Here is a 21,910-nt window from a genome sequence, read left to right on the forward strand (position 1 = left end):
TTTATATTGCTATGCATTTTCACGTACCCTGAACCAATTTTGTTTGTTATGTCACTAAGCATTCCAGCCAAGAAATCACAGGATATTTTTCAAAAGCATGATAAATTTGTAAAAATTATGTTAAAATTTTATACTTAATAAACTTATACAATTTTAAATGCCTATTATTAAATGCTAAATTTGTAATTTTAATGTTAAAATTTTACACTAAATACACTTTAATTTGGTATACTGTATATGTTTCATATGCACCAAATACAGTTAACATTTTTTTTGTGTGTACATGTATGTGTCTGTAGTCTTTTTCATTTCTTTTATGTATCCTGACCAAAATCGTCCTTGTGTCAATTAAATTAATACACCAATCCATCTTTACACATAATCTCATTAATTCAAACAACCTACTATAATAAATTAGTATGTATTAGCACTGTAAATTGTAATATCTTGCAATTTTTTAATGGTTTTGTAGAAAGCCAATTGTAATATTTTTTGGTTTTCTGTTTGAGTTTTATTGAATATTATCTAGTTTATAAAACTTTGCTAATGAGTGCTCTATAGTTGTAATCTCAAATTACAATTGGAAAGCACTCAAGTAATAAAATTTTCTTATTTAATTACATATCACTAATAACACTGAATAAATTAAATGTTAATTTGTCAAAAATTGGCTCTCTTAATATAATTTAAATTCCTTGTTTATTTTCCTTCTAATACAGGGATGACACACTTTTTAAAGTCTATTTGCTAAATATTTAATTTTAAAAAATATGCATGTTGTTTTCAGCAGGAAAATCCTCAATCGGGTTAAAGTGAGAATTGTAATCTCGGCCCTAATTATATGATGAAATTAAATTTTCAGTGCCAAAATAACAAAAAACATTTTGTATTTTATTTTAAGAAATAACTATTTTTAGAATTGATGTTTCCTAACTTTCAAATCCAAAAGTCTATAAATAATTTTATCATCATCCAATTCATTTATTGCCTGATTTTCAATACTTGGGCTTAATAAACTACTCATTTTCGTGGGAAATTTTATTCAGTTTTGGTATTAAAGGGTGAAAATTTAATTAAAATTTTAATGCTGAAAATGATTATATATATATATTTTTTTTTTTTCTCTTAGAATATGTAACATTTCTTTAGCAGTATTTAACCTTTAACTTCTAAGTAATGAATAATAAATGAAATTGATGAGGAATTTATTTATTATGTCAATATCTTCTTTATACCATAACTTTAAGTTCATGGTATAACCCAAGAAATGTTTTCATCAGCTAAGTTTGCGGAAAAAAAAATTTAAATATACAATACTCTTGCTAATCTGGCCATTCCTTGCACAGATGAATGCTGGATTACTGAGAGATAAGACATTAAATTTAAGGAATTAAACTGAAATGTACCACATCTTTCTTTTCCATTAGCAATGGAGTCGTACTGGTCATCTATTTAACACCTTTCAGGGGAAAATTTCTGAATTGAAATAATATGATTTCTGGTTTGTATCAGAAGTTCATATATAATTAATTGGGGCCTCATGCCCCTAATGTTTCCATATCTGGTCTCATCTTTCATTTATCTAACTCTGTTCTCGTGATTAAGGAAAGATGGACAGACAAATGACAATGGGAATTTAAAGGTCTACAATTTTTTTCAAATTGAAGCCCAATTATTATCTCATTTATGTCATTTACAGTATTGAGAATTTCTAATTCTTCGTTGGCCCCTTGGAATTTATGGGCCCGAGATGATTATCTTTCTGTCTAGGCCATAATCTGCCACCGCTATGAGGACCATTTTAACCCATTAAGGGTTGGACTCATAATGGGACGGTGGACGATGAAGGATGGACCAAATATATCTGGAGGACTACACTGCAAGTAATTTTAGTAGATAAATTGGTAGCTTAGACTTAGAGAATATCAATCTCAAATTCTTGCCTTTTATTAAATGAATATAAAAGCTTTTAAAATGCTTTTTATTATTTTTGTAACTTAGTAAGATAAGATGACAAGACATACTGTTTTTGGCAGTACAGTAGGCTATTATTTGGACGAATTTTCATTTATTGATTATCCTAATGTTTATTGTAATCTGTAATATATATTTGAGCATATTTATTACAGATGCAAACATGCATATATTTGAGCATGCATATACAGTATATGCAATCATTAAACAATTTTCAAGATTTAATGCCTTCTAAATTTCTCAATTATTCTCATTAGAATTTCTCTGAAAACAAAACATTTTGAGAAACCAATTTGATTACTTGTAGAAAGTTTTTCAAAAATTACTTCAGAGGTATAAAATTGCATAAGACCTTTAATAATTTTAATAAGAATAACTTTTCACCTGCGAAAACAGAAATTTTGAAAACACACAAATGAATAACTCCTTTGACTATTGGTAAAAAGAGCATATTTGGCATCGCTCAACCATTAATATCCGTTCACCAAAATCCTTATTATCTGACTGGAAACTTTACTCCAAATTCCATGTTTACATGGAAAACTCTGGTCAAAAGCTCTCGAATCCAATTCAAATGATGAATTATAGAAAGACCAGTTGGATAGTTCTTGAACCACCACACAATATTTACAATTATCCAATGAGGATGAATACAAAAAGGATGAATACGAGAAGATGTTAATTCCAGTTTAAAATTCATCTATGATATCAAGAAAAGTAGTGATCAATATGTGTTCAAATGGAAGACATTTTCCATTTACATTTGTGAGAACCGAGGGGGTTAGTTGTCCCCACTTACCGGCGGCTCTCTATGTCGCGACAATAATTTGTCTTTCATACGAATCATCTAATCTGTATTCTCTAAGTTAAGAGACAAGAGAGAGATCTCTAGGAGAGAGATTTTGCAGAGAGAGAGTATACAAATAGATATCCAAAAAAAAAAAAAATATCTCTAAGTTCCCGATCCATACTATGGGTCGTTGGTAAAAACGTTCCTAGATCGTCACAGCAGTTATGGCGAGTTAGCGACGGATAGGGTGACGGTATGGCTCAGTAGATGTGGCAGTCGATGTCCACCATGGAGGTGTCTGCCTTGTGAATGTCCGCCTTGTGGACTGCATCCAAGCCCTCTTTATACTATTTTTGAGGGGGTGAGAACTATGACATCATTAATGATTTATACACACACCTGTTCGTGTGTTGATGTCTGAATCTAGCGTGTACAGACAACCGACACAGAGAAGTTTGTTTAATTTATTGATATTGGTGTCTAGAAGATATGTTTTTATAATATAAATTTCTATAGGTTTGACGGCTCTCATCCATAAATTAACATTCAGCTGGCAATAATTTTTTTAACCTGGTCAACTATCTAGATATTGTTTATATAAAACATCGCGTTTGACTACGAACAAGGCGATTTATTGCTGTAACCACGTGTCATGTGCAACCGAAGAGGGGGTAAAAAACATCTCTTATTCCCGTCTTGTTGATATTAACGTCTATAGAATTACCTTTAAACAAATGGAGGAGATTTCTTTTATTGATATACTAACAATTTTTTTTCGAGGAGATGTCTCGGTCATCGACCGCAGAAGGCCCCCCTTTTTCCCTTTTCACCTAATCCTGAGGTTTATTAGAGGGGTAATACGGATCTAAAACAAAAGGGTTTTGGACCGTCACACATTTTATTCTAGAGGTATATATCTCTTAATTAAATAATAAATCACATTTTACTATAATTCTATATATTTCAATNTACAAAATATTTTTTCTTGGCCATTTCATTAATTTATCAATAAAAACTAGAATAATATTCAGAGGCTATTGACTATATATTATGCTTAGTTTTTGTCAATTATATTAAAAAATATTCTCGTAAAATAGTTTTACTTGCATTAAAAATGGGGTAGCCACAACTGGTACACAGGTGGGCCAGAACTGGTGATTTTTGCAATATTTTAAAAAATTCTAAATTTCATTTATAAAATGTGAAAATTAATAAAAATTAATATAATAAAGTGAAAGAGAACATTTCTAAGAGAACAATTCTTCTACGAGAGGGATTTCCTCCATTTGACTAGGCTGTGCTCTGACGCAGCTGCTATAGTTGCAATTAGAACAAATATGAATTACCTACTAGAAACATAGCACAGCCTTCTTAATAAAATAAAAGAAACGTATAATTATTCTTTACAAGTATAAATATACTTTATATAAACCCATTAAAATATATACAGTACGTGTATATCGATGAGTAATTAAACGCGAATGAGAAGAATGGTAGAAGATGACGTCACGAAATTTCCCGGCAGAAATTGACAACATGTTTGTAATCATACATTCGCGCAGTATTATCGATCGGTGAAATGTAACTGAGTCTCATTTGTTTCGTAATAGTTTGAAAATCGTTGTGCTAGAATGACAAAGTAATAGTGTGTGAGACATAGTCATGAATATACATCGCATACTAAACATGTTCAAGAAGGATCCAGCCTGTGGATTTCCACTCGATGATTTACCCGAAGAGATTTTAATTACTGTGTTTTGTTTTTTGCCGGTAAAAGATTTGAAGAATTGTTGTTTAGTTTGTAGAAAATGGAGAGATATTGTGACTTCGCAAACTCTTTGGAAGGAAAAATGTGAACGAGATAAAAGAATTTTACCTTTTATTATTTTCCAAGAGCTACCCCATAACTATTATTTAAATATTTACTTAAAAAATCCTTACGGAAGAAATCTAGTCAAGAATCCATCGGGAACTGGTATATTTTAGGATAATTCTGGTTTAAATATAATTTTTAGACATAAGTAATATTTTCCAAGAGCATGTAAAAAACAAAAACAATTTTTTCAATATCTTGTATTTGGAAATGTATTTTCCTTATTATTTTTTATAGATATTATCTATAATCTATCAAATTTTTGAATTTTAAATATTAAAATAGAATAATGTGCATGCATATGTTCTAATTAAAAAAAAAATTAAAATCTACTAAAATTGTGATGGATAATAATATATTTTGATAAATCAGTTTCTTAATCATATTTATAATTAGTCAATAATCATGGCTCGTGGTGCATATTCGAAAGCACACGTGATATAAAGTAAATAACAAAACGTACCCAGATTTTGTTTCTGGACTATTTTGTAAATATAAATATTTGTAATTAGAATTGACTTTTTAAAATTGCTTACTCAAAGTCTAATAACTAATCTTATAATGAAACTTTATTGGAGCATTAAATTAATTAGCCTAGCATTTCAATGTATAATAGTTATCTAAAATTGAAAACAAAAACAAGCTATCATTTATAGAGTTTTTTGTAACATGTATATATCACTTGTTAGTATAGATTCCCACTTATATTTTGAAAATTTGCAATAAAATATTAAAGAACATAATCTACACATTAAAAAAAATTTAGATTTATAAAAATTTTATTGAAAAATATATCAATCTATATGTCAGTTTAAAAAGTATATTGAACTTCTTGATTATTATTCAAGTTTTGTCTACATAATATTAGTGTATAAAGTTAGAGGTCATTTACTATTATGTGCTAACGAGTTCTAGTACAAATAAAAACAGTTTCATTTCAAATTTATTAAAAGGTAATATTATAACAAACATTTTTGATAACAAATAGGTAATAAGGTAGATAATTTGCATTTGTAATATTCAAAGTGTCTATCAAGTGCTTTAATTCTTTACCTCCACTTTTCTATAGTTGTAAGGATGTCTTTAGTAGGAAAGGCAGCCCATTCTTGCAGATGGAATTTCTTAAGAGCCTCAGCAATTGTGTGGAACTTATTGTAAAGATCTTTAGCTCAAACTTTGACTGTATGGAGTAATCTAATGGGTTTAGGTTGAAAATGCAACAAGCCATCTTTCCTTCAGAAATGAAATCTGGAACTTTTTCTTTAACCATCCTGTATGGTTTGACAATTTGGGCTGAAGTGATTGTATTAAATGATCTTACTGAAAAGTTCAAGTTTGATTTTTCAACAGTTTTATTCAGTTATTTCTCTCACTGCTTTGAGAATCTTGATACAAAATCAAGTTATGCTTTTTCTTGCTGATTGGTCCCGCTCATCTATGATACTTTTCTAAAATGGCAAACTCTAAAACTTCTAGACATAGAGGAATAGCTTTCACTGATTTGACATAGATGAGGTCATTTTTTCTTGTTAAACTTTTTCCACTGTAAAATTTTTTTCATCTGTGAAGAGAATAATTTTTCACATTTCATAGTTCTGAAAAAGTAGTGACAGCAAATTAGCATTTTTCTCTTTTGAGCCTGCATCAAGATGTAGTAGATACCATATTTTAAAGTCATAAGTCTGAGTGTAATTTTTTATTGCTAGATGAATGTCTTAACATTCATCTGTAAGGCCAGCTTTTTTTTTTATTAGTAAGGATTTCATATTTGGTTTATCAAAGACAAGCACCTTTTATTCCTCAAACAACCACTCAATACTGTTTGTTTTCTACTATCTTAATGGTACAGTACACCAAATTTCTTGTAACATTCCCAAGTTTTAGTAGATGAAATTTTTCAGATTTATTCATTCCTTGAAGAAAATTCTGCAGAATTGTCTTATATTTTTTTGTAGTTCTTTCATGAATAGCAGAACAAAGACTGCAACTTGTTACATGTAACATTTGAAAAACATTCAAACTGCAATTGGATCAAAAAAAATTTAAATGATGCACATGACATATGCATGAAAAACCAAGCCAAATTTGGTACCAGAACTTATTTGCATGCTAGGTAGAGCAAAAACAATCAAATTTTATCATAATATTAGTTATTTTTGCTTCTTTGTCCTTACTATTTTTCTTTTTTGTATAAATATTGTCTACTTGGACCTTTTTTATTAATAGGACTTGTTATACTGGTGAAGTTTCTGATTAGCAAAGAGAGATCTTAGTCAAAAGTCAAAACAAAATATCTTTCAAGTGAAAATAAAAATATTTTGTTTTGACTTTTGACTAAGATCTCCTCTCTTTGTACATCAGAAACTTCACCAGTATAATAAGTCCTATTAATAAATAAGGTCAAAGTAGACAATATATGCACAGAAAAGAAAAATTGCTCATTATTTGTTGTTTATTTATTATTCGTAGTAATAATTTTCATAATACTATATTTGAAGTTTTAACTTTGAAATAAGAGTTCTGTAATTGAAATAAACCTTTTCCAGCTGAAGATTACTAGATCACAATAACAAAATACATTTCTTTATCTATATTAAATATCTTGGGAATTATATATTTACATTATTAATAGCCAAGAAATGAATAATTAATAAAATGGTCATGTGATATGTTTTGTTATTAATATTTTATTTTTGACAGTAGTCAAGAAACAGATTATGGTAGAGTATTATTAGTCTTTCATCTGCTACATTAATAATTCAAAAAAATTATAATACCAAGCAGACGAATTAATGTAAAGTATTAAAAATGCTAAATAAAAGCTAGTTTGGTGTCTAAAAATTTTCAAATAATAACAATTTCTAAATACTTCATGTTAATTTATATGTTAAATTAATATATGTAAAATATAAATTCTAAATACGTTTTTAAAATTTAGATTGTTTACATAGTATGGCTATATAAATGAAAACTAAAAAGTTCAATTAAAATTTGGATTGCTTATGTAGGCAAAAATTACTATTGTATGGGAGTGTTGCACAGTTCCAAGCTGTATTGTGATGAAATGCTACTGCATCCTCAGTATTTGCCTGGTTTTATTAAGTGATTTATCTTTAAATGACATTTACTCAGATGTAAGATCAGTGTGTGAAAGAATGGTTCACATAGTAATAAGAAGACTTCCATGTGGAATCCATGAGTCCTGACCCTATTGGAGATTGGGATAACATTTAATATTGATTGGTTTCTGCTATATAAGCAATCAAAATTTTTATAATTTTCCAGTTTACATTTTGGTCTATTAATGCATATTTTATATCTCAAATCTGTGGTTTAAGTTTTTCAAATATAACATTACAGTTTAGATGTAGATTAATTCATCAAAACAAAAGAAAAATGTTGCCAAATGATTGCCAGTTTAAATCAGGCTACTTTACCGTACTTCAAATCCAGCAATTGTTTGGCTTTATTATGAATATCAGACTCTGAGATGTTTATATATGTATAAAAATAACTGAATTTGTAAGATATTCTCAACATTAAGATTTTAATGTGACATATTAAATGGATTTGTTGTTTAGTAAAAAATATGTAAATGAATAGTAATAATGACTGAATTAGATATTTTTGCTATATTTATGATAATTATTGTTAAACTGGTAGTAATTTCCTTTTGCTTTTGTTCACTTAATGTAGATTCTCCAAAATTGAACAGTCCAAAATGATTTTAAAAACGAGAATACATTGACATTAGAATAACAATATTAAATTGTATAAAGTTTAGAAGATCACAACAAGTATCTCAAATCTAATATTTTAAAAAGTGTTAGTTTGTTGTCATGTATTATTCAAAGTATATTATAAATTTTGATATTATTTATTTTCACAGAATGCTGCTATAATTCAGTTTGCAAAACTCTGAACTTGAATATTTTTTCAATAGTTTCAATGAGTCTCAAGTACTTGATTGTGTTAAACATTCAAGNCATGTATTATTCAAAGTATATTATAAATTTTGATATTATTTATTTTCACAGAATGCTGCTATAATTCAGTTTGCAAAACTCTGAACTTGAATATTTTTTCAATAGTTTCAATGAGTCTCAAGTACTTGATTGTGTTAAACATTCAAGAGTATTTAATGAATAAATAATAGATGTTTAGAAAGATGTTAAACTTTGAAAGATTATTTAAGTCAAAATTAAGTAAAAAATGTAAAAGCAGTTTTTTTAATTTAATGAATAACTTTTCAAAAATATGCAAAAAAGATGCTGTAATTTTTCATCTAAACATATTTACTGATGATTCATATTTAAATAAATTAGCATTAGTTTTTGTTTTTGTTTATGTTTAAAAATCAAACAGTGTATAATTAATGGAATGTAAATTCATTCGGTTATAAAATTTTCATAAATGAATTTACATTGCAGTAATTGTTTTGATTAGATAAAAAAAAAATAATCATCATATTTTATTAATTAGGAAATATTAAAGATGAATAACCTAGATAATAGAAAATGATATTACTTTTTAAAATTTTTTCCATAACAAATTGAAAAGTTGCTCTTTAGACTTTTGCTTAGATATAAAGAAAGGAATCATCATTCAGACTATTTTCTGAAAATTCAGTTAATAAATATTATTTTAACAACATTAATAATATATAGCAAACATTTATTGATCTTAATTTTTGATTAATACTTAAAATTGAATGACTGGTGTTTTCTTTTCGTATTTTTAGCAGGACTTTCCTACTGGAAAATAACACATAATGACGGAGAAGGATGGAAAGTTGAAAATCCTCCTCAAGGATCTGATCCTGTTCCAGATACAAGTATGAATACTTTAAATATTTTAAAAATTTTAATATTAAAAAGTATGAAGAAATAAAACTATTTTCTGAAAAATAAGAAATGACAAATACTTATGAGTTATTTTCAAAAAATTGAATTTTATATTGAACATGATGATGGATTTCGAACAAGTAATACAATTGTGCAAAGAGAATACAGTAAAATATTTCTAGCAGAAATCTTCCAAAAACATTCAAACATTCATTAAAAAATATGCACCTAATATATATTTATGAATCCATTTCTGTTTGGCTCTTTGTACTAGCTGTCATAAGTGAAATTACAATACTAAACAATAAGAATTGTTCCAATTGGTTACCATTGATTTATTCAGTTCAGAAAAATTTATAAAATCATCAAGAAGTCAATTTTTTATAAATCTTGGACAAAAATATGATAAATAAATGTGTGTATTAATTTCTTCGTATTGTAATTTCCATCCATAGATTATTCCACTGATGATTGTGACATTAGGTTCACGTATAAACTTTTCAAGTTGTTTCATATAATTAGTCAATTAAGTAATTAAGTTTAAATTAATTTATTACTAAATTGCCAGATTATTTTTCAGGCTATATTTAATTAAAGCCACATTTGTATAAAGATTAATAATTAGAAATTCATTTTGAATTTAATTTAATATGTTTAAAAATTCTGTAAGAAAGATTGACTCAGACTAGATTATAATACATTGTGGATAGTTTTAGACATTATTTGATCATACAGCTCAAATAATGTTAATGTTGACACATCATTTACACTTTAGCTGATGAGACCAAAGTTTTTGCTTTACTGTAAGTGTGCTGAAAAACTTCATTAGATTTCTATATTTTTAGTTGAGTGAAATCAATTGTAACATCTTTAGAAATAATCTATTAACATTTTTATTCTTTTTTTAGATATCCAGTATTGTTTTGCTACATCATATGGTTTATCTGAAAAATTTCAAATTATTGATTTAATAAAAGAAGGAGTGCATCCAGAAGTTTTGGATCAGGCTTTACTTGATATAGAAATATCAGAATTGTAAGTTTTGAATTTATATACAGTAGACCCCCTCTATAACACGGGCTTGTATAACATGGCGAAAAAATTGCGATCGTGTTTGTATAACATGCTAAAAGAGACTCGTATAACATGGTAAAACATCATCGCCGACTCATGTCATGACAGGATTGGTCAAATCTGAACCAATAGCAGATATTGCACAAACCGTTGAGTTTAAACGAGCAGCAGACCTACTAAAAACAATTTATTATTTAAAGGCCATAAAAATTATATTTATATTAATGATGTCTCCAAAGTACAGTGAATTATTCGCAGAAAAATAACTTATCAGGAAACATGCACCCGCTGTTCGATAAGCCGCTCTGCGACAAAAACAAGCTTAAGCAATGGCATCGTCAAACGGTGCACACTCAGTAAGTAATCCTACAATTTTTTGTTTATAGTATAGTTTATATGGATTATTCCCAAAAAAATCCAAAAAATTAGTCTAGAATCAGTTAATTTTATGGAAGAAAACCTTTCAAACAGCCGTAGTCTATAAACTGCACACGTGCTGGGCTGTGATTGGCTCATGTATTTAAGTGACTCGTACAACACAGAATTTATATAACACAGAATGTATCTACTGTGTTATAGGGGAGTCTACTGTATACGTTTATTTATTATAAGAAGATAATGACAATTATATTATAGTTTTTGATATATAAAAAAATTAACTTGTGTTTAGAATGATGTATATACAAAACTATAATTCTTATAATGTAAATTTGTTTAAAACATGACTGATATTGTTTTTAATTAAAATTAAGTGTTTTCTTTTTTATCTTACTTGTTTTATTGAAGACAGCATGTATTGTAATATTTAATGGAAATGTGAAATTTGTTTAATTTGCAATTAGAATTTAATTAAAATTGAATTAAGTTTTTTTTTTAAAAAAAAGGCTGAAAGTTGAATTTTATTTTATATAAAATATTTCTCAGGGAACATGTACTGGTACATCCTTCTGGCTACCAGAAGAATGAAAAAATGTTTTAAAACAAACTATAGAATAATTTTTGAAATTAGTCATTTGCAAAGCAAAAACATAATTAATTTTCTACATAAAATTGGGAAGGAAGATTTACTTCCTTCCCAAAATAAGATAATATTAAATATAAGTAGATATTAATAGGAGGGAGTGGGAACTTTTTAGGCTTGAAATAATTTTTACTTTCCTGGCTCTGTTATATATAACAGAGAGAAAGTATGGCAATCTATCAAAAAATTGATTTTCTGACTGACCCCCATGATTTTATATTTTTGGATTTTGGATCTTGAAATGTTGAGAAATGCAAAAAAATTTGGGGAGTTTTTCTGTTTGTACTGTATATAGCAGAATTTTTTCACTCTCTTTGAAGCTTAATACCTTCTGTGCTTTTAGTGAAAAATTTCTGAAATTTTACAGACATGGCAAATTTTGTGTATTAGATGGATAGATGCTATTAAATTTTGGCAGTTAAAGGTTGAGGGGTGGGGAGATAAAGGAGGGTCGTGTATATCATATCTCGAATATGGTGGACTTAATGACAATTTTACTTATTANACTCGACGATTCTGGAAATTAAATTGTCTCGCCTTGTACAATTTTTTATAAAACCCATCCCAATCTCAAAATTAAGCTTTCTGCCATTTTATATTAATTAAAAATATAAAAAGTGTTTTAATAAAATATCATAACAGATGGTGCCATATGCAGTTTTAAATTTTACTGAGAAAGTTAGGCAAACTTGTTGCTGCATTTTTAATGAATAGTATCCTACAGCAAATGTTGGTAGAGTATGAGATTACATTAAGAATTTGTTAGCCAATGATCTGGCAGATAAAATGTGGGCTGGTTAATGGGATTAAGTTGAGTAATTAATAAGATATTTTGTATAAAAACTTGTTTTGAATCAAATATATTTTTTAAATAGAAGATCTCTTTGCAATATGGTAGGTATCAGTCTTGTAATATATGCTTTGTAAGCTCAGTATCCGTTTGCCTTTTATTAATGGCCTTTTTATGTTCTAACATTGTCTAGTTGTCACCCTTATGTAATGCAAGATTGAATTTAAAAGAAATTGTCAATTATCTTTTGCTTTGCACATGACAGTAATTTTAAAAACTGTTATATAGTTCGTTCTAAATACTTTGTTCTTGTGATTGTTAATAATAATTAAATTCTTAAACTGCTACTTGGTTTACAGCTTTACAGAAAATATTCATATGACCACTGTCTAACATGTAAATAAAATTTCCTAAACTGGCAAAATTTTGTTCACCTTACATGAAATTTAATACTTGTGACTTATTAAGAACACAACTGATGTGATTTGGAAACACATTGTATGTAATTTTCTAACTGACATTGTAGAAAAGTCTTTCTTGCCAGATAATTTAATATATGAGTACTCTTTGCAGTAAAAAACACATGCAAAGTAAATTATAGAAATCATTTGGACTGTTTATTAAGAAAGTGGTGTAAGTCCATTTTTCCTTATGCTGAGATATTTAGGAATTTGCATTTCAGTTTATTCAAAAATATTGATAATCTTTATTAATTTTGCTTGCATTTTTATGAATTTAAATGAATGTAAATACATTATACAAATAATTTTTGAGGATTAATTAAACTAAACATTGCTTTTTGGGCCATAAATGGACTTACAACTAATAATGCAACAAATAGTATATTTGGCCAGGAGCGTGGCCAAATGGTTGAATATTCGGCCAAACTATTTGGCTTGATTAACACACGTATGAAAATTGGCGCACAAACTGCATTATGGCAAGGATCGCACACCCTGCTCTCTATTGGTCCACTGTCACTACGCTTCGACAATCGCGTTAATTCTTGACAGTTGTAGCAGACAGACATGAGCATCATCGCAGTATGTGTTAGGTGATGATATCAAATGTGGATAACAATGAAATGACCTACATATGTAAATAATGGAAAAAGAACAGAGAAGGACTGCAAAGTGAAAATGTGAAAATAAATATGAAATTGAGTTGATAACATAATCAAACAAGTTGAGGCAGCTTATTGGCATGAAATTCACAGCCGTCAATGCCAAATAATTGCTCTCATAGACTTCAGAAAGCTAAATACTTGTAATGAAAGTCACTTAGCATGCACAGGCGAAAGCCTGGGGCTGTTCAGGCTACCAAGCTGTCTGGAACTTCAGTTATGATAAATAATTTTGTACAATGAAACAAAAAAGTTAATCTAATTTTCAAGTTTATAATAAGGGATGATTTCATAAAAACACTTTCCAGATCATTAATTATTATTTTTTTCACATTTTATGCCTAAGTTTGATCTAATGTGCCCATGCAGTAAAAATTTTCATACAAATTTTTTTACCCTTTTTCACCCCTTTAGGGTTGAATTTCATAAAATCTTTTCTTAGAATGCCTAAACTTTACAAAAAGAACATACCCTCAAATTTTTAAGTTTCTAGCACCATTAGTTTTGGCTCTGCGTTAATTATCCTATCAGGACTTGTTCTTTTATATACAAGTAAATAGATGACTAAACTACATAACAAGTAGGTCGTTTTCATTTGATTTGTTACCTTTTTTTGATCTCTTAAAAAAATAACTTAGTTATATTACTTTTCCTTTGATCTTTTACATAAATAAGCAAAAAATTGCACTTTCTCAAACTTCAGTATATAAAAGTTACCAAAATGATTAATTTACTGTGTTTTTGTTATTTTTTACTCCTGTTTTTAGGTATTCAGTATTTGGCCAAATAGTGATTACATATTCAGTATTTGGCCGAATAGCGAAACATAGGGGGAATACCGAGTAGTAATCAAATATTCATTGCATTATTACTTACAATATTTTCATAATTATTAAATCTTTAAATTTTAATTATTTAACTTTCACTTGAACTAGCTATGTTTATAAATTAGAACAGGAAGCAAAATACTATTCTTTAAGTATTTTGCTTCCTGTTTTAATTATTACCTTTATTTATTTACTTATTGTTAAAGTATATTATGGTTAAAGGTTAACATTAAATTCTGTTTTTCATTTTTGGATTGTTACATGGAAGTATTTTGAACTGTTTATGATATAAAGAAGGTACATAAAGAAGTAGCTGCATTATATCCTTAGATTTTTCACATGTAATGGTTCTAGCATTTTTATATAGAATTGTTCAAAAGTAATGTACCAGAACATGGTTCCACATATAATGCATATATATGACCATATTGGGGCATAGTCAAGGAAACATATAACTTATGTATTTAAATTATCATAACACATAATCAAAAAGATATACTGTTTCAATTAGTCTGTGTCATATCATAATAAAATGGTTAAATACGATAGTGTTTTAAGTCATACATTCATTAAATAATTAACTTATGATATATTTTGATGATTACATGTCATGATGATTTACATTATAAATTACATGTTTCCCTGATAGTGCTCTATACAGGATTACTTTTGAGTAATCCTATATAAAGGTGTTAATGTGATGTTCTCAAACCACGACAGTCTCCCTAATCTAGTTTGTGATAAATCTAGTTTTAAATTTTGTTTTCTACTTCAACATTTAATAGAAAATTAGATATTTTTTATAAACTTCTTTGTATTACATTGCAAATCTAATTGTAAAATGCCACAATGTTACTCTTTGTTAAAATTAACAAAAATACATGGGATTAAATTTGTTTTATTGTCTTAATTTCTAATTTAACATCTGAAAAAATGGAAATTATAGTATGTAATGATTATTATTGTTATGGCAATTTTTTGATTTATAGAATTCAAATATAGTTTGATTATGATTGCTATTTTCCTTCTTCTGATTCTTTATCAATATCTACATAGATAATTAATAGCTTATTTTTTGTTACATAATCAGTAGTAATGCAGTCATTTTATTCAGCTAACTGTACTCTAAATATAATTTTTATTTATATATTTGAATGAATTTTATGTTTTAACTTAGAATTTTTATCCTATTACACTGACAAGTAAGTCTACATTCTGTAATACTTCTGTTTATATTTATAAAAACCAGTCTCAAAAATATAACTATTATGTATGAAAAAATTTCTTCAAACATGTATATATATATATATACAGATGATTTTCTAATTATTTAGAATACAGGGAAAATATATATATATATATATACAGATGATTTTCTAATTATTTAGAATACAGGGAAAAGAATATAATTGATTAAGATAAAATTCATTTAAACTAGTATTGAAAAAAATTAATGCTAATGACAAGAATGAATAACACATTAAAGACTATTATATTGACAATACTCTGTTTTATGTTCTATTTACATATGAAATCAAAATTTCAAATTTTTGTACTAAGAATTGTTTGTCTTAAATGCTACTGTCATTACAGATGATAATCTAATAATACATAAAACTTCTCTATTGGCCACTCACAATAATACATATTAAAAAAAAAATTGTATCAAGTTAAATGATATGAATTTTAAATTACTTTAATGTAAATTAGAATATTATAAAAATTCAAAAAACTTGAGTCTAGTGTAATTGATACATAGAAAATATTCTGTTCATTCATAAAAATACTATTATCATTTTAATAAAAATATTTGGCTAAATTATGTAAAGCTATTAACTCATAAAAGTACAATAATAATAGTCATGCATAATACATGATCAGTACATCCTACTGTACAGATTTTACACTAAACCTCTTCTAGAAATTTATCAACAAATTATCCAAAAATTTTTAAACAGAATTTCTGGTTAAGAATTTTTTTGGAATTCTGCACAGTAGGACATATTGATCATGTATCATCATGCAAATAAACAGATTAGAAGCAATAGATTAAAAATAATAAATTTGTTTCAGTCATGCAGCTAGATTTGATTGTGGCAGTATATATACATTACAAGTCAAGTTACTAGCTAAAAATGGTATTGTATTAGAAGAATATAATTCTGGAAAAATTGAAGAAACTCAGTGGGCTGGAAAAAGATGGAGTCAGGTAAGAAATGATTTAATTTATATTTTTTAATATTTAGATTGAAATTAATGTAATAAGAAATCATAATGAAATTAGTAAGATCTATTAAAATGAAATCCACACTACTCAACACTGGAATACATTTAATTACGTACCTCAAAGTCTGTTACCAGTGTGAAATTAACATCAAAGAATGAAAAAACAGACTTCCACAAATGTTTTCAAACCCTTAATGGTTCTTCTTTAGGTGGCAAAAAATTTCCATTAGAATGCCAATAGATAAGAACATTATTCAAAATTATTTTATATAGGGTATTAAAGATCACAGATGCGATAGAGATCTCATTTACCTCGGCTCTATGAAGCACTCCTTGGGGGTTAAAATTAAAAAGCACATTGCGGACATACAGCTGGCCAGGACCACCACTGCTCTGGCCATTATGCAAGTGATCCTGACATAGAGTCAAATTTTAACCAGGCAAGAATCATCCTCACCACACCATATACGGAACATCTAAAGTGGTTGGAGGCCACTTATATCTACAAATCCAGCCTCAGCAACACCTGTGTCAACCACAAAGAGGAATTAAATCTGGATAGCATGGCAAGCACTAGACAAAGAGCTGTAAAAAATTCTCGTCAATTGCTACTATCTATAGTGCACATGCCTAAATGAGACGTCATTGGGTAGCATGTGTTCGAATTTTGAATAATGTTCTTATTTATTGGCATTCTAACAGAAATTCATTGATGCCTGAAGAAAAACCATTAAGGGTTTGGAAACATTTGTGGAAGTCTGTTTTTTCATTCTTTGATGTTAATTTCACACTGGTAACAGGCTTTGAGGTACCATAATTATCTATTAAAATGGTTGAAGATAACTCTGTACCAATGCCACTGCACCAAAATGATGATAAAAGTATAAAGTAATCTTCCTTTTTCTATAGTTTGCTATCCTCAGTGCCATTTTTTAAAAATTCCTATGAGGCCCAGGTCAGACACCTAATCTGACCTGATAACATTCCTGATCTCAAACTTGTTAAGAACAGTTGGCATATTATAGGCATGAAAACTGCAGAGATGTTTTACAAGAGTTTGGTATCATGAGTTTGATATATAATACTTGAAGAAACTTATCACTCTATACTGGAGCACTGCAAACTGTTACGGCTTGAGGTGATGCTATGAAGTATAAGAATTCTATTTGATGAGAAATAATAGTTCATGTTATGTTTCTTAGGTCTAAAAGTATGCTCTAATTCTTTTTCTTTTTGCTTCTAAAACTGAACAGCAATTTCTTGCAACAATGCTCATTAACAGTATTGATCAAGCTGTGGTGCAAAATAACACTCAATTTAGCATTATATATTATAATTTACATATAATAGAAATACTTTTTGTAAAAACAAAAGTTTTTACAAAAAGTATTTCTATTTATGTTTTCTATTTCTATTCTATTTCTATTTTCTAAAAGTATTCTGTAAGAACTTTTTGGCAGCCAAGATGAGACTTCTATCTCTCTGCTGACTGAATAATATAAAATGTTGTATTGCATATTTCAACAAATATCATAGTATAGAGAGATGATGCTATGCAATGATGTATCTACAATTAAAGATAGACCTTTATAAATAATAGTACCTTACAATAGTACTCCCTTATGCAGACTGCTGGTCTATAAATGTTACCCATACAATACCCATCTAAATGGACTGCTCTATTATCTGGCACACTATTAATGGGAATCCCTTTACACATAAAACATAGAGAAGAAAATCAGAAATGTGAAAGTGAACTCTCAAACAAACTGCTTTGTTATCTGATACTCTGTTAAGTAGGCACGACTGCATTTGTAAATTTAAATGGAAGAAAAAAATTGCTTATTCTCTTTGATCTTTAACAAAATTCTATAATCTTAATAATTATACATAACTTGATAGTTTGATTTTTAACATAGGATTGATCAATTTGCATAATTAGTAAATTGTATACAGAAATGAAAAATTAAATTTGTATAAACTTACATAATTTATGCAACATGGGAAAAAGTTGTAATGTTATTAAAATTTACACAACTCAACATTTTGTAAATTTTGATGACTGAGAATTCACATAATATACAGTGGTACCTCAGGATACGAATGCCCCAGCATAAGAAATTTTCAAGATATGACATGAAATTTGAACATATTTTTGCTCCACAATACAAACAAAAACTCACCATATGACGTTACATTAGTTCACAGCGCCATTTTTTATTCACTTTTGTTCATCGGTCTCAGTCCACGTGTTTGCTTCATCGTGGAAGGATCTCGCTCGATAAAGGAAATCTTGAGGTATTATTAGAAAGTGACTGATTTTATTGAAAAGGTTCCTGACAAGGTTCACACTGGCCGTATTGCTGCTCAGAGTAATGACATTTGCCTAAGTCATTTTAGAAACATTTTAAAAAGTAGGCAAAGCCAAACCTCTTTGGATAGATATTTTACCAAATGACCTCTATCCAGTGAAAGTGCTCATGGAAGTGAAGAAAAGAAAGAAAATGCAGTGAATAAAAATTTTTTAAAAATATATAAAACAACACTAATTTTTTAATCTTTTCTAAGTTATTTTTAAGTTATTGTTACATTATGTTATGTAAGTTAAGTTTTAGTATCATTTCCCTTCTCCCTCTTCCGCCACCAGTTTACACCTCCATCGTCGTCTATCCTCAAAGGTAAAGTGCCAATATAGCTACATTTTTTTAATCAATTATTATTCTCTGTAAATTTTCGTCCAATGGAGATTATTTTTTAAATAAAATTGAAGACAGTCTGCCCAAAAAGGACCACCGTTTATTATTTCCACAATACACAGACAATACACATTCTTGCAACTGACCTTTCCTTTTAGGCTTCTTGTTGCCAGAAGTTTAAAAAGTCCTTTTAAAAAACACAAAAAATATATCCAATTAAAATTACAAAAAATTTCTAAAAATTTCTGTCTTCAATTTTATTAAAAAAATTATTATTTTATTATGGTTATTTATACATTTACAACTACAAAATGCATTTTTCAGTGTTTTCCTTACTATAGTTTTTTTTTTTTTAATGAACAACTTAGCTTTAATTTGAGTTTGTTTTTCGTGTTGGAACGAATTATTTGGTTTTACATGTAATCGTACGGGGAAAAATGATTCACCTTATGACATTTTCATGATATGATCTCAGTTTCGGAACGGATTAATTTCGTATCCTGAGATACCACTGTAGTGTCAGAAATATTTTCTTTATATTGCTATGCATTTTCACGTACCCTGAACCAATTTTGTTTGTTATGTCACTAAGCATTCCAGCCAAGAAATCACAGGATATTTTTCAAAAGCATGATAAATTTGTAAAAATTATGTTAAAATTTTATACTTAATAAACTTATACAATTTTAAATGCCTATTATTAAATGCTAAATTTGTAATTTTAATGTTAAAATTTTACACTAAATACACTTTAATTTGGTATACTGTATATGTTTCATATGCACCAAATACAGTTAACATTTTTTTTGTGTGTACATGTATGTGCCTGTAGTCTTTTTCATTTCTTTTATGTATCCTAACCAAAATCGTCCTTGTGTCAATTAAATTAATACACCAATCCATCTTTACACATAATCTCATTAATTCAAACAACCTACTATAATAAATTAGTATGTATTAGCACTGTAAATTGTAATATCTTGCAATTTTTTAATGGTTTTGTAGAAAGCCAATTGTAATATTTTTTGGTTTTCTGTTTGAGTTTTATTGAATATTATCTAGTTTATAAAACTTTGCTAATGAGTGCTCTATAGTTGTAATCTCAAATTACAATTGGAAAGCACTCAAGTAATAAAATTTTCTTATTTAATTACATATCACTAATAACACTGAATAAATTAAATGTTAATTTGTCAAAAATTGGCTCTCTTAATATAATTTAAATGGAAAAATAAATTGCAAAATGATATTTAGTTATATAACTTTTTAACTTAAATTAAAAAATGTTTTTTTAATTGCATAATTCCTTTGTTTAATTAATTTCTCTATTGATTGTGACAAAATAAATGTTTACTAATTGTATTTAAATTAAATAAATTAATTTAGGATAAATTTTATAATTACTTTCATGTAAAATTTTCATTGAAATTTTTCAGGAAAAACATGTATTTTCAAATTACAAACCAGGAGTCAGATATATTAAATTTATTCACAGTGGAAAAGACACTCAGTTTTGGGCTGGTCATTATGGAAGCAAAATGTCTCAAGCGACTGTTAAATTTATTAAACGTTCATAATGTACATATTTAAAGAAAATATTGTTAAATATTTAAAGAAATATTTTTGTGCTTAATGTATATTTGTTATATAAATTTAGTTTTTACTGTTAAACAAATTAATAAAATTTTAAATAATAATGATATTAAAAAATGAATCAATTCAATAAGGTATTAATTACAAAGTTGCAATTAAAGTATGTTACTGTTATGCTCTAAATTATAATTGTTTTGTTACAAATAAATTATATTTGAATATTTTATATGTATTTTTATAAGTATTTTTTCAAATAAATTAATATAATTTAAATTCCTTGTTTATTTTCCTTCTAATACAGGGATGACACACTTTTTAAAGTCTATTTGCTAAATATTTAATTTTAAAAAATATGCATGTTGTTTTCAGCAGGAAAATCCTCAATCGGGTTAAAGTGAGAATTGTAATCTCGGCCCTAATTATATGATGAAATTAAATTTTCAGTGCCAAAATAACAAAAAACATTTTGTATTTTATTTTAAGAAATAACTATTTTTAGAATTGATGTTTCCTAACTTTCAAATCCAAAAGTCTATAAATAATTTTATCATCATCCAATTCATTTATTGCCTGATTTTCAATACTTGGGCTTAATAAACTACTCATTTTCGTGGGAAATTTTATTCAGTTTTGGTATTAAAGGGTGAAAATTTAATTAAAATTTTAATGCTGAAAATGATTATATATATATATTTTTTTTTTTTTCTCTTAGAATATGTAACATTTCTTTAGCAGTATTTAACCTTTAACTTCTAAGTAATGAATAATAAATGAAATTGATGAGGAATTTATTTATTATGTCAATATCTTCTTTATACCATAACTTTAAGTTCATGGTATAACCCAAGAAATGTTTTCATCAGCTAAGTTTGCAGAAAAAAAAATTTAAATATACAATACTCTTGCTAATCTGGCCATTCCTTGCACAGATGAATGCTGGATTACTGAGAGATAAGACATTAAATTTAAGGAATTAAACTGAAATGTACCACATCTTTCTTTTCCATTAGCAATGGAGTCGTACTGGTCATCTATTTAACACCTTTCAGGGGAAAATTTCTGAATTGAAATAATATGAT

General features: G+C 27.5%; 1 protein-coding gene across 1 annotated transcript; it reads left to right on the forward strand.

Moving 5' to 3' along the window:
* The first annotated feature begins 4,002 nt into the window (after positions 1-4,002).
* LOC111639611 (F-box only protein 6-like) lies at positions 4,003-21,055 on the forward strand. The gene is made up of 5 exons (XM_023385502.1): positions 4,003-4,739; positions 9,379-9,471; positions 10,390-10,516; positions 16,390-16,525; positions 20,675-21,055. Exons 1-5 carry the CDS (start codon positions 4,427-4,429, stop codon positions 20,813-20,815), a joined length of 810 nt encoding a protein of 269 aa, XP_023241270.1. The 5' UTR covers positions 4,003-4,426; the 3' UTR covers positions 20,816-21,055.
* The last annotated feature ends 855 nt before the right edge of the window (positions 21,056-21,910 follow it).

This window comes from Centruroides sculpturatus, unplaced genomic scaffold, assembly GCF_000671375.1.
Source record: "Centruroides sculpturatus isolate CEXI.00-Female unplaced genomic scaffold, Cexi_2.0 scaffold1038, whole genome shotgun sequence".
In the NCBI taxonomy this organism is placed as follows: Eukaryota; Metazoa; Arthropoda; class Arachnida; order Scorpiones; family Buthidae; genus Centruroides; species Centruroides sculpturatus.

Coding starts and splice junctions, on each gene's coding strand:
- LOC111639611 (XM_023385502.1), top strand. CDS start 4,427: ATGAATATACATCGCATACTAAACATGTTCAAGAAGGATCCAGCCTGT. Junction 9,472..10,389: donor TGATCCTGTTCCAGATACAA/GTATGAATACTT, acceptor TTCTTTTTTTAG/ATATCCAGTATTGTTTTGCT. Junction 16,526..20,674: donor CTGGAAAAAGATGGAGTCAG/GTAAGAAATGAT, acceptor GAAATTTTTCAG/GAAAAACATGTATTTTCAAA.